At 35.9% G+C, this 13,129-nt stretch overlaps 2 protein-coding genes across 2 annotated transcripts; one reads left to right on the forward strand and one right to left on the reverse strand.

Annotated features, from left to right (window-relative positions):
• Positions 1–3,707: 3,707 nt before the first annotated feature.
• On the forward strand, positions 3,708–7,665 carry LOC147544787 (GRF1-interacting factor 2-like). The gene is made up of 4 exons (XM_086636201.1): positions 3,708–4,121; positions 4,869–4,945; positions 6,634–6,718; positions 6,956–7,665. Exons 1-4 carry the CDS (start codon positions 4,041–4,043, stop codon positions 7,400–7,402), a joined length of 690 nt encoding a protein of 229 aa, XP_086492327.1. The 5' UTR covers positions 3,708–4,040; the 3' UTR covers positions 7,403–7,665.
• Positions 7,666–9,118: 1,453 nt separating this feature from the next.
• On the reverse strand, positions 9,119–11,023 carry LOC147544788 (transcription factor MYC3-like). Its single transcript, XM_086637402.1, has one exon. The coding sequence runs from the start codon at positions 10,804–10,806 to the stop codon at positions 9,253–9,255; it is 1,554 nt and encodes a 517-aa protein (XP_086493528.1). The 5' UTR covers positions 10,807–11,023; the 3' UTR covers positions 9,119–9,252.
• Positions 11,024–13,129: the final 2,106 nt, after the last annotated feature.

The raw sequence follows: 13,129 nt of genomic DNA on the forward strand, positions 1-13,129 counted from the left end.
CGGATGAATAAAATTTTTGCAGGTGGAGGGTTGAGGGAAGGACAAAAATGGAGGGTATGAATTGAATTTTTGCATAATATATCTCAGATTGAAAAGTATTCTTCATTATGTGGTTTGTGTATCCGACAACTCATCTGGAAAATGAAACGGGATTTAATCCTAAGAGTTCGTCTGGTTGACTGAAAGATGAAACTTGTACTAGCATCCTACAGCATTGAAAATGAATAAAACGGACAACCAAAATTCCAAAAGGAAACGAAGATGTCCGCAAGTAGGAACCAACAAATTGTTATGAGTTATCCCGCCAGTAATCTCTAAACAAAGTGACCATGCCTGCTCGATTCTCAAAGTAAAGAAACGAGTCAGACACCTGGTAATTGTGATCGCTGTCATAGCATGGGTATAAACACCGAACTAGGCCTACAAAGGATCGTAATTGTATTGCGAATAAGGGTGGAAGTGAAAAGGCTAAGGAGTTAAAATAAAAGGTTAGATTTTTTTCAATAACCCGAGACAGAAGTAAGCGACAAAAAATTAGTTGGGAGATGAGAGACAAAACATGGGCGCCAAAGGAGAACATTCATATCTGTAATATAGTATCCTCCGAGATCAAAGAGTAAATTATGGTTGATAGTATAGTTCTCTTATGTAAAAGAAGATGGGCTCTTGAGACGTAAGGTTAAGTGATGAGCCCGACTAAATTTTCAGGCCCCATGTATGAAAGACAAGTGGTTGAAGCAAGATGCTACGTGTGACTATCTGATCGGAGGGCAAAAGCAGTCAACATCTAGCCAGTATATAGTCCGAAATTAATTCGGGTAAAAAAAGGGGTGGGAATGAAATGGGAAGCTGATCAAAAGAAACGGAAGTTGACCGACGGTAGGATAAGAAGTTATAATGATGAAATGAACGATAATCGAAATACACATTAAAAGTAAACATGACTTGTCAAAAAGGAAAAGTTAGATGTGGATGATAATAACAAATACCTGACCTCAAACTAGTAATATTCGACTTCCTTTTCTCTAACTTTGATATGTCAGAGAGATGTTGTTTCGTTAAGAGTGGTTATGGGTGGATTAAAGCTTGAAAACCCCCAAGAAAATAAGAACTTTGATCCGATGAAATCTTCAGTGTGATCTATCGTCGGTGCAGCTCGAAGTTGTGGTGACTAGCACAAATGTCTTTTTAACAGTAGCGATGTCTGGCAAATCGCTTGCTGCGGGCAAAAGCTGGGAAACGTTATCAGTTTCAAAAGCAGAATAGTTAGGAAAAATGGCAAACCACTTATTAGCTTCTCTAGAGTGAGCAAATAAGTATTTATCCTTGTAGTCTTTCCATGTAGTCTTGGTAGCAATAAATGACGCCACTCTGCAGGAAGTAATACTAGGAAGAATTGACGCTGTCTCATTTTATATGGTAAAACTGGGTAAGAACATAAATATAAGGACGAGTTGGAGCTCCACTTTACATACCACAGAGAAAGTTATGGTAATAGCTATGGAATTAGGATTAAGCTGATAAGGTTTGAACCCAAAGTGCTCCAAAATTTCTACGAAGAAAGAAGGACAGGAAAAGCACAACCGTGCCTTACAGGTGGCATAAAAACTCAGGTAGCGATCCGAGATCCTAAAATATCGTTCTTTAAATAAAGGATAAATTAGTTTGAATTCTTCGAGAATGGAGTTCTCTCATCGCAAGACAAAGATATCTACATGAGTGAGAATGCTGGAAAAGTCGCAATGGCGCTGGGACCAAGGAGTAGCCTCATTAATATCGAAGATGGGATCCAGAATGATAGACAAGACAACAGTAAGAGATTCAGTTAAAGAAGAAGGTTCTGATGGAAGAAAATCAACAAATAAAAAGGAAGCAACCGAAGCACGAGGGGATGTACAAAGGATGAGACGATGGAGGGTATCTGGGAACGGTAAGGCGAGAACGTCTAGGACAGACGTAGTTCGGATGGCTAAGACAAGCTTCAAATTTCTGATGACACCCCCGAGAAACAAGTGGCAGACGTTGATATTGTTTGTGAGGTTGAGAACTACGGTGGTTAATGGAGCGACTACGACGAGAAAGATAGGCTTGTTCGCCGAAGTTTGGTGGAAGGGCTGAAGGAGACCTCAAATCTAATAGTCGAGAAAACGGCAGGACACACTTGACATCAAGCACAAGGGAAGGAAAATTTTGCAAATGCATTGAAATGAATTTGGCGGTAAGAGAAAAGGATTTACAACAAAGCAAGAGATCTGCTGTAATGATGAGGCGGAATCCCAAAAAGTTCAAATGGCTATTAAGAATGAGGCGTGTGGCAAAGCGCACGGTAATAAGAGGAATGATTAGGTTACCAAGAGATCATGAGATTATGAGGTGGTTTCAAAAGTTAGTGCCCCTCGAAGAAAAATGAATGGCGTCAACCACGATATCTAAGTTTTACACCTAACAATGTTGATCCAAAGACAACTCTGAAAGGGGATGGCGAAAACATGAATTGGAGAAACAACGAAGTAGAGCTCAACTCACAACTTTAACTCATGGGTGTAGTTTAAAACTTAAAATATTGATTTTATAGAGTTGCATATTTAAAAAGACAAAGAACCCTCTCGTCAACTTTCACCAAGTCTAAAAGTCAACAAATTGACTAAAATATGAGAGAAACGACCCAAGTCAAAGTCACCAGGGAAGTGAAATCCGAAAGAACCTTGCCACCTAACCCCTAGCACGGGAGGTCGTTCTGAGTTTCGTAGGCACTTTAAAGCCTACTCTGGCTCAGCAGGAAGCAAAGAAGAAATACCAAGCCAACTCTGATAAGAGCTCTTTTTTGGGTCTCGGAACAGTAAGGGAGGTCTACGGAAATCAGCTCGCCACCTTGAGTCTTGTGTTACCTTGAGGTATGGGAAGGTGGACCTGATCCAAGATTTACCCAACCTGAACACTGGCCTAACTTGAGGTCTGGAGAGGAGGGATCAACCAATTGAGCTCAGTCTGGCCGAGCTCCGAGAAGAGCCAAAAACCCACTTTCTATGCACAAACCCTATATTTAAGAATATCTAACAGTTGCAGAAGATGCGCAAGCCAATCATCATAGTATATCCGCCTAACGACCATCAACACGTGGCTATAATCAAGCTAGTGCCTTCTCATCGCATCATCTCAGTCGAGCATCAAGACAAACTACCCTACCTATATAAGCATATCGGGTTTGTCCCAGAAAAGAGATGACAGATTGAATTCCAAACTCAAACGTTGAATTCATTCCATTAATAAAACAGCAAAAACATCTCAATGACCTGAGAGTCAGAGTGTCTTCTGTGTTTTTATGCACGCATGCTTTATTCTACCAAACAAATGAAAGAATTTCGATCTCTAATCATAGATCTCATCATAAAAAAGTAACGAGAAAATCGTCTTTCGACATCATCACCAAGAAAGTTGAAACAAAAAAAATAAAGAAATGATATGTTCAAAACTTTACATTCTTCATGAACTATGAAAAACTCGTCCTGCAATGATGTGGGCTATGGCCTATATGCATATATCATTAGAACTATGAAGAGCATTTTAGATTTTGGGATGGTAATAACAGGTCCCCTTATAAATTACATAATTCCCCATAGCATATATTGAAGGTGCCTATAGAACTAGTTACTCACACCCAAAGCCTTGGTTGGATATGAAAGAACTGTCTCCTCACATTACCTGACACACAAGTAGGTGAACAAAATCTTTAGTTTGTAAAACCCATTAAAATATTAGCACGTGCTAACTAACGTAAGTCGGACGGTGTTGAAACTCAACATCCAATAAACAATCACCAAATCGGTAAAAAAAATTCCAACTCACACGCCCTAAACTGAACCATCCATTACTTTGAAATCCTAAATTCCACTTTCTCTCTCTGTCTCCTCTGTTTCTCTCTCTTCCTGCCATTTCTCATTAGGACTTTGCTTGTTCTTCATTTAGGGTTAGGGTTTTGGCTGCATATTTTTCTTTAGGGTTTTTAGTTCACTTCAATCTAGGGGAGAGAAATTACCGATATGCAGCAACAACCACCGCAGGTAATGACCATGATGCCATCATTTCCTCCCACCAATATCACAACTGAACAAATTCAAAAGGTAAACGATTTTCTTCTCTTCTCTCTAATTGGATTTTATTCTTCAATCTTTCTGATCAAATAGTTTTGAAGTTAGAAAAATCAAAACTTGATCTTTATTCAATATGGGTATAGAGAATTTTAAGTGAATGAAACTGTTTGAACTCAGTTCGGTTTGGGAGGGAGATAAAATTGCTTATTGGAGAAAAAAAGAAAAAAAGTTGTGTGATTTAACAGTCTAATAAGAAAACACAGGGATGAAAGTTAGGGCTTCCTGTTTTGGTTGCTTTGTAGAAATTGAATGCTAATTTATTTATTAATAGTAAATAGTGTGGGGTTTTCATCTAGCTTGAGTTATTTATTTTGATCCAGCTTGTCACTCGATATTATCTAATAAATGAATTGGATATAGAATTTTATTACGAAACTAAATTAAATACATAAGAATCTAGACTTTTTCTAGTATATAATTTGATACTCGTGAATCTATGAGACCACTGTGGTCAAGAGTCACTGATATATTTCGGTTCATATGGTATCGGTGCCAAACTATGAAGGGTATTGATCAATTCCTGGTTAGAAACTAACACCTATCCGTTTGTTTCTTGTGTCTCTGGAGTATGAACCAATAAGCTAGTGTATTATGTATCCGTTCTGGTCTCACTATCCATATTTCCATGTGTTGTCATCGTTAGCGGCTGCGGCTCTACCTGTACCAGGAGCAAATAAGTTGCCCACTGTTGACCTTTTCGTTTAATGTTTTGTGCAGTATCTTGACGAGAACAAAAAGTTGATTCTGGCTATATTGGATAACCAAAATCTTGGAAAACTAGCAGAATGTGCGCAGTAAGTATCATTAATTGGAGTAGTTCCTCGTCACATGTTATATGGAAGTCCTGATATACATAAGTTCTTCCACTGCAACACAATTACCCAGACCATCTGAAATCTTTGTATGTTATGGTGGTGTGTTGTGCAGAGAAGTTTTCTTCTCAATCATGCATCTCCAATCACTTACCATTTATCAGTTATGAGATTAATCTCTTTGTTATCCTGGCAATGGTCAGTGAATTTACTCTATATTCTAGGGGTAATTTCTTTGTTATTATGTGGCTTCATTTAAGTGGCCCTATTAAGATTTTCAGCACATCTATTGAATTAGTTCATCATACGTTTTCAATAGTTGATGAATAAACCTTTCATTCACAGTCTCCCATTCTAGAGTTTGGGTTGCTTAAAAGACTTCCCAATTCCCATATTGTTTTGGCATTTGGTAGTAATTTTTTTTTTTATTATGCGGGGTCTTGACGAAGCACTAATTTCTGAAAATTTCTCCACATAACCACTACTTGTTCTTTTTCTTCCTTTCCTGGCATTGGAATGACTCTAAGAAGAAGGAAAGAAAGATGAAGAGAACGAACAGAAGAAATGAAGAACAAAAGTGAGAAAAGAAAGACGAAAAAGGCTGTAAAATATTAAGAAAACAAAGAAATGAAAAGGAGGAAAGTAAAAACAATTTTTTTTAGAAATTACTTGGGAATTCAGTTATGAAGAGGCTCGGTCACCCGCAATTCGGAGTCAATCTCTTCATCTCTTGTGTGTCTCTGCAAATCTTAGCGCTTTTAGATAGTCGTGGGTTCCATATATTGGCAGTATATATATATATATATATATATATATATATATATATATATATAGACAACCTATCTCATATTTCAAGCAGAATTTCTGGCTTTAGGAAGTGAAACCCAATTGTTAATGTTTTTGTTTCTTTAACTATAAACGATAAAAAGTTACTTGGAAGAAAACGAAGTGGGTAATGTTAAATGACATAGTTAGGAATAGGGCGCTTATTGAAAGTAAGCATTTCTTTAGATTTAGTATGATGCTGACTTTTGAGTCAAAATAACATATGAAAGAAGCCAAAAACCTTGGTCCAAGTGCAATGATATATTTCACTGTTTTTGTACTTTTATGAGCTAGTTTAAATTGGTGCATACTTTTCTTTCTATGATTATTTACTTCACACTGTAAGGCCTTTCATGTTTTCACATGCAGGCTACTTTGAGACTTGAAGTCAAAACCTTTAATCCACTACTATTCGAAAATTAAGTTTAAGGTCATCTAGTCCTTAACTTTGTTGTTGAACGTGTGAAATTAGATTATCCCAAAAGTGGAACGACGAATTGGAGAAATACAATACTTTCAGTTGAGTTGTAGTATAACATAAATTTTTTATTTGTGGAAGACTTGGAAGTAAAATGATGATGCTTGCTTAAACATTTTACTTAGACTAATGAAACAATATACATATGATTTAAGTCACGTGCGGTTGATTTGTTACCAATAGACCAAAAGAAACCGCTTAGGAATGGAACTGCTGTCCGATCGTGAATCCTTCACCCAACAACTCCACCAGTTAACCGTATTATCTGTATGAAAATAAAAAGTCATCTTAATATGTGTATCCGATATCAGTTCTAGCTTCTAGGACTACATGAGCTAATTAAAAGCAAATACTTTGCACCATTCAGGTACCAAGCTGTGCTCCAAAAAAACTTGATGTATCTTGCGGCAATTGCTGATGCCCAACCCCCAGCAGCTCAAGCATCTCCCCAGGTATGTTAGCTGTATAACTATCCATCTTTGTAGTTACTCCCGTTTAGCAAAAACTAGTCCTGAGTTAGTACTTAATGTTCAAACTACAACATTCAAGTTATGTTTGTCAAATTCCTGTCCGCTAAATATGATTGTTTATATGATAACACCTAAATAAAACCGACCAGGTACAAAGGAGGTGACTAGTATTTGTAGAAAAGCTTTATAAAACCATCTAATCCAGTTTGGTATTTGCAGATGCCCACTCATCCAGCGATGCAGCAAGGAGCACACTTTATGCAACATCCGCAGGCAGCAGCTATAGCTCAGCAACAAGCTGGAACTTTCGCACAAAATACAGCCATGCATTTTAACCCCCACCAACAAGAACATCACCAGCAGCAGCAACATCAGCAGTTGCACCAACAACATCAGCAAGCGGCAATGCATAGTCATATGGTCATGAGACCTGGAGGACCAAACAATGGGATGCACATGATGCATGGCGAAGCCAGTCTAGGAGGTGGTGGAAACAGTGGTGCACCGCCATCTAGCACAGGCCCATCTGAATTCTCTCGTGGTACTGGTCCTGGTGCTTCTAGCAGTTCACTTGACGCTCGTGGAGGAAGTAAACCAGAAGTAGAGGCAGGTTCAAACGATGGGCAAGGAAACTCACCAGCAGCAGGTAATGCTGATGATAACTGAGATAGCGTCCTTGTTTTGACAGTTAACTAGTTGATATATATAGCTTTACTAGGTGTCTTTAGTGTACTAGTCTTGCTACTATTTTGAGGAACAAAGTTTCTTGTTTACCCATTTCGAACAAATTGGTAAATGTGTGATGAAATTTGCCGTTGTCGATTGTTATTCATGAGCAAAACAAGACAATGATTTGTATGGTAGATGCCTTCTTTTTTTCTTGGGTGATTTTGATGAAATCTGACAACAGTGATATATGAGTTTCTCCATTTCTCTGCTTTCCTGCTCCAAGTGGTGTTTTCGGCGAACCCTAGAATTTAGGTTGCTGTCAACGTCTTCACTTCAATTTCTTTCTGTGATACACTTAGATCTTTACATGCTGTTCTTCGGTACCAAATGACAATCTACCCTAATTTAGCTCAAAATGTATTATTTGTCCGAGCTCATTAAATTGGGACTAGACATGAATTGACATTTTGAAAGAACGTTTGTTCATACATCACTTTCTGAAACGACGTGGATGCATTACTACCAAAAGAAAAAATTTCAATTTTTGCACGAGGTACTTATTCGATCTATCAAGTTGAATAATTGTGTGATATTATCAAAGTTGATGGTTAGTTGTTAATGATGACTTTCAAATACTTTGAAATAGACAACTTATATTGTGAATTTCTTATCAAAGAACTGTTGAAACTATTGTCAGTATTCGGTGTTGATGACAAACCCTTAAAACTGAACATTTCTCTCTGCAAATGTTTTTCTCTTCTTTTAGCTGCAACTTAAAAGTTGAAGTTATTACCAGAAGAAGAGTAATTTTTTTTTTGATGAGAAGAAGAAGAGTAGTTACCAATCAGAAGGTGAATGTCCACTTTCTGTTTTTTATTTACCAATCACAAATCATTTATGACCAACCCAAAACAGTTGGTGACAACCCATCTGTTTTATTTCTACTATGTCTGTCTTGGTATATCTTCTGTCTCCTCCACACATTTCCCTCATTCTTATGAATATCTATGCAAGTTGCACATTATAAAGTTTAGGTTTGATGGTTACCAATTTTGGGATGAAAAGTTACCATCAACTAAATCAAGGTGAGTATGAAAATTTTGGAGAAAAGTTCTAACTCATTATAAAGTCTAGGTTTGAATGTTTGATGGTTACCAATTTTGGGATGAAAAGTTACCATCAACTAAATCAAGGTGAGTATGAAAATTTTGGAGAAAAATTCTAACTCATTATAAAGTCTAGGTTTGATTGTTTGATGGTTACCAATTTGGGGATTCTCATAGTTTTATAAAATTTTAGGTTTTAGATAGTTAGAAATTAAGTGAGAGGTGGGTTTGAAATTTAATCGATGCTAGTGAAGTTACCCTTGAGTCGTGCACAAAATAATTCAATTTTTTTTGTTCCATTGCTAGCCTCAGTATCGTCCAGAATAAAAAATTTAATTTCAGAGCATCTACAATGGGATACTCAAACTATAAAACTTATAAAACTTAAAGTGTCACGTCAGAGAATATCCACATAAAAACCAATATTTCCATCTTATTCATGTGCTAACAAGCCCATGTAAAAGAGTGTAGGAACAAGTTGTGGTTTTAATCGAGAAACTACCATAAAGAAACCTAGGATCAACTCATAAATCTAAGTTATCTTTGATTTTCTTATTCTCTACAATATTCACAAACTAAAACCAAAAATAAAATAGAAAAACAGAAGTTTGAGTAAATAGAAATTAAATTCAATTGAATATTGATTTCTAGTACTATCAGTTTACTACCTTTATAAAAAAACATAAACAAACAACAAAGGAAATACAAACTAAATATATGTAGATCTAACATATCAAATTATCAAGAACATCCATCTAATCTTCTAAGTAGATCACCTTTCAGATTCTCTTCATTTTTGAATCCATCAGGAACCCTAGCAATAATATCTTGTACCATTAGGTCTTTAACACTAGAAATACTAGCATGAAGAACTTGAAACTTTAGATCTCGAAGCGCGTTCATCAATCTCGCCGATGGATAATTCGAATTCCCTGATTCAACTCTTATCATCGCGTCGGTTCCCATGAACTTAACATCTACTTCCATCCTAATTTCATTATCATAACTTGAACTACTACTGGTAGTAGTGGTGGTGGTAGTGGTAATAGTACTAGTAGTACTAAGACTAGTAGTGTTGGTTCCATTTTGGTGAAGATCTAAGTTTTCAAGCACTTCTTTCTTTATTTTCTTGGTTTCATTTTCTACTTGAGACTCTAATTCTTGAACTTTAGTTTTGAGTTCATTGATATAAGAAACTGCATCTGCAAGTAAAGAAGCTTTATCCATTCTTGAAACATTTGGAACCACAGCACGAAGCGCGTAAAATCTATGGTTAAGTTTTTCGCGACGTTCTCTTTCAGCTTCAACATGATTTAATGGAATCTCCCTTCCATTACCAGGCTTTCTACCTCTTTTCTTTGGCTTTACTTTTTTCTCTAAAGTTGTATCCATTAATAAACCTTCGGAACCCGAATGCTCCGAATCAATGGAAGATTTTAAACCAGTACCATTACAAGCTATCAATGTAGCTACTTCCATGTACTTCTTTGTCTCAAGAGAAGATTCATTCATCTTTTGGTCTTTGTCTTCTTGTTCTTGTTCTTGGATTTTTCCTTCTTGAAAACTAGAAAGTAGTCCAACATCACTAAAAGAAACTGTTCGATCGAAAAAAGGGATTAACCCACCATGATTAATGGGTTGTTTCAAGACTATATTATCCGAGGGATTCGATCCGAATAATGACTTGGTTTGGTGGATTAAACCCCAATTCTCTCTTATCAAATCTGAAGAACCTAATTCAATTATACCACTAGAAGTAGGTATACAAACAAAAGTCATAATTCCATGAACTTGAGCTTCTTTAGCTCTTTCACAGTTAAATCTTTGAAGTTCTTGAGCTCCTGTTAACCATATTGGATTACCAGAACTAAAAACCCTACCAAGAACTCCATCACCGACACCGAAAGACCTTGTTAAAGAAACCATATAGAACAATTCAGCATCTGTAAGAGATCCATCAAATGATCCATCTATCTTTCTATCTAAACAAAACCCATGTTTTTGATAATATTGTTCCTTGTTAAAACCTAAGTGATGATTTTTAGTACCTTGAAGATAACCATCACCCCAAGATAAAACTAGCCCTCCACCATTGTTGTTAAGATGATGATGATGATGATCTTCAAATGAAGAAGAAGATCTCCAAAGTATAGCATAAGTCCACCATTCTGCTCTACTTTGAACTAAAAACTGAAGTGTTTGTTCAATACTAACTTGGGTTTCTTTAGAAATTGATGATGAAGATGAAAAGTTTGAAGTTGAAGTGTTTGAAAATGTTGTAACATGATCTTCCATTTCTAGACAACTTCACTAGTATTTTTCTATTTTTGTTTGCTTTGTTTATAGATAGACAAAGTATTGGTAGGGTTTTAAGTAGTGGGGAGTGAAGAGTTTGTGATTTTTTACCTCAAAGATTTCAAGCCATTAAAGGAAGAATCATAGAAGATGTGAAAGAACATGATCAGAAAGTGGTGGTTAAGGGAGAAAGAGAAGAGAGAGAAAAGTGGTCCTTTTAAGTTTCATCACCTGTTGGGACCTAAATAGACATTATTTAGAACGTGGGTAATTTGTACAACATTGTTAGGGTGACATTGTATATTAGCATAGTCCGATGTGAACGGCCAGATTTTAGATAAGGACTATAGAGATAAAATAAGGGCAAAATCTGGCTGTCTACTTCGAATTCGCACAAATTTTCGGGTTCAGTATCATTATCTATACTTAAATTTGTTTGGTGTGGTTTTCATTCGTATAAAGTAAAGGTGATAAATATGTGGTGAGAAGAAGCACATGCTTTCCGTGCATATATAATAATAGGCTGTGATGTCTGATTTCTTCCTGACCATTTTTTGTTATTCCTTTTGAATCACAAGTGCATGGAGTGATAGAGTTTTTTTAATCTTCCAAGCAACCATTAACATAAAATAAGTGGGAGTTAATGTTGGGAAAAATTACTTAAATAACTTATTTAGGAATACGAAGATAAAAAATGTGAAAGTAAAAATAGAGACATCAAAATAATTTAATGTGGCAAAAAACTCCTCTAAAATAGAAGGTAAAAAAATCACGGGACTTAGTCAAGAAATCTTCCACTATGATTAAATAATGGGTTACACAATTCTTCCCTAACGCAATATGGGATTAACTAATTCTTCAAGATGTGTGAAAACACTTTTGGATTACAACTCTTTCCTAAACAGATAGAGGATAAACCAACTCTTCAAGATGTGTGGAACCATTCTTGGATAACAACTATTCACTAAAATTATGGTGGATAAACTGAACAAAAAATAGAGAAATATGAATCTCTTACTCCTTAGGATTTGAGAAAATCATAGATTACCAAAGGCTGAAGAAGTTAACACAAACTAAATTGCTTCACAAGATTAATTATCTTTTTTTCTTCAAACCAATATTTTTCTCTTTCAATCTCTCCTGTAAGAACTACTTTAGAAATCTCTCTTTTTCTCCGTCTCATCTCTCTGATCTCTCTCTTTCTAACCTGAGAGGATATGATCTCGGAGGATTATCTATCTTCTTGTCACATCTATCTCTAACCTGAGAGGATGTGATCTGAGAGGACTCTCTCTCTCTCTCTCTCTCTCATCTCTGATCTCTGATCTCTCTCTCTCATCTCTGATCTCTCTCTAATCCGAGAGGATACAGTCAGAGAAGATTATCTAAGAGGATACTATCTGACTTGAAAGTATGAATAATTTCTTCCCTTTCATTCCCTTTTTACAATGATAAATAGCGAGTTATTCTAATAGAAATAAGATTCCTTTTTAGGCTTGAAATACGAAACCTATTTCACCCCAAAAAAGGAATGAGGGAAATCCTATTTCAAATTTTCAACTAGGATTCATTTTATTAGGGAAAATGCCTATTTAGGTTTACAAAATTATCATAATAACTAAAAACACCTAGAGATTTTCTTATTAAGTAGAAGTTACCAAAATATTATGGTTAACGGTACATTAAGTTTGAAATAATATGAGAAATTACTAATCATGTCATTTCTTATTCTTTTTGTTCCTAGATTACCCTCCTATTAAAACTATTTTTCTCTCCCAAAAAATCTGAAATCTTTTTTAGGGGTTTTCTCATTGTTCTTTTTCTTCTTTGTTGTTGAATCATGGTGATTCTATGGCAAAATTTTTCATGTGATCGCAGTTATCTCTCTCAATCTCTCTAACAAACAAATCAATCCGACTTTTGTGGTATTCCTAGTCTTCTCATCCTATCAAACTCAAACGTTCTGGTAATCCTCACTTTTCCTTTTTTCATTCCATTAAGCTTCGAATTTAGCTTATTCGCGAATCAATTCTGATTTTTTTTTTTGTTTTGATTTCTTTGAAATTGAAGGCTTCAAGTTTTACAATTTTGGATGAATCAATATGTATTCATCCTGTGGGGGTTTTGGTTCCACCCATCGGGTGTTTGATGAAATTCCTCAACCGGATTTGCCTTTGTGGAATTCAGTCATATCTATGAATGTGAAAATGGGTTTTATTGAAATGGCGAGGAAACTGTTTGATGAAGTGCTGAACGAAATTTTATTTCTTGGAGTTGTATGCTTAATGGGTACGTAAAATGTAGTGAATATAAAGAAGCATTA

Source organism: Eschscholzia californica, unplaced genomic scaffold (assembly GCF_041429995.1).
Source record: "Eschscholzia californica isolate CP2 unplaced genomic scaffold, dmEscCali1.0.p SCAF_4, whole genome shotgun sequence".
Classification (NCBI taxonomy): Eukaryota; Viridiplantae; Streptophyta; class Magnoliopsida; order Ranunculales; family Papaveraceae; genus Eschscholzia; species Eschscholzia californica.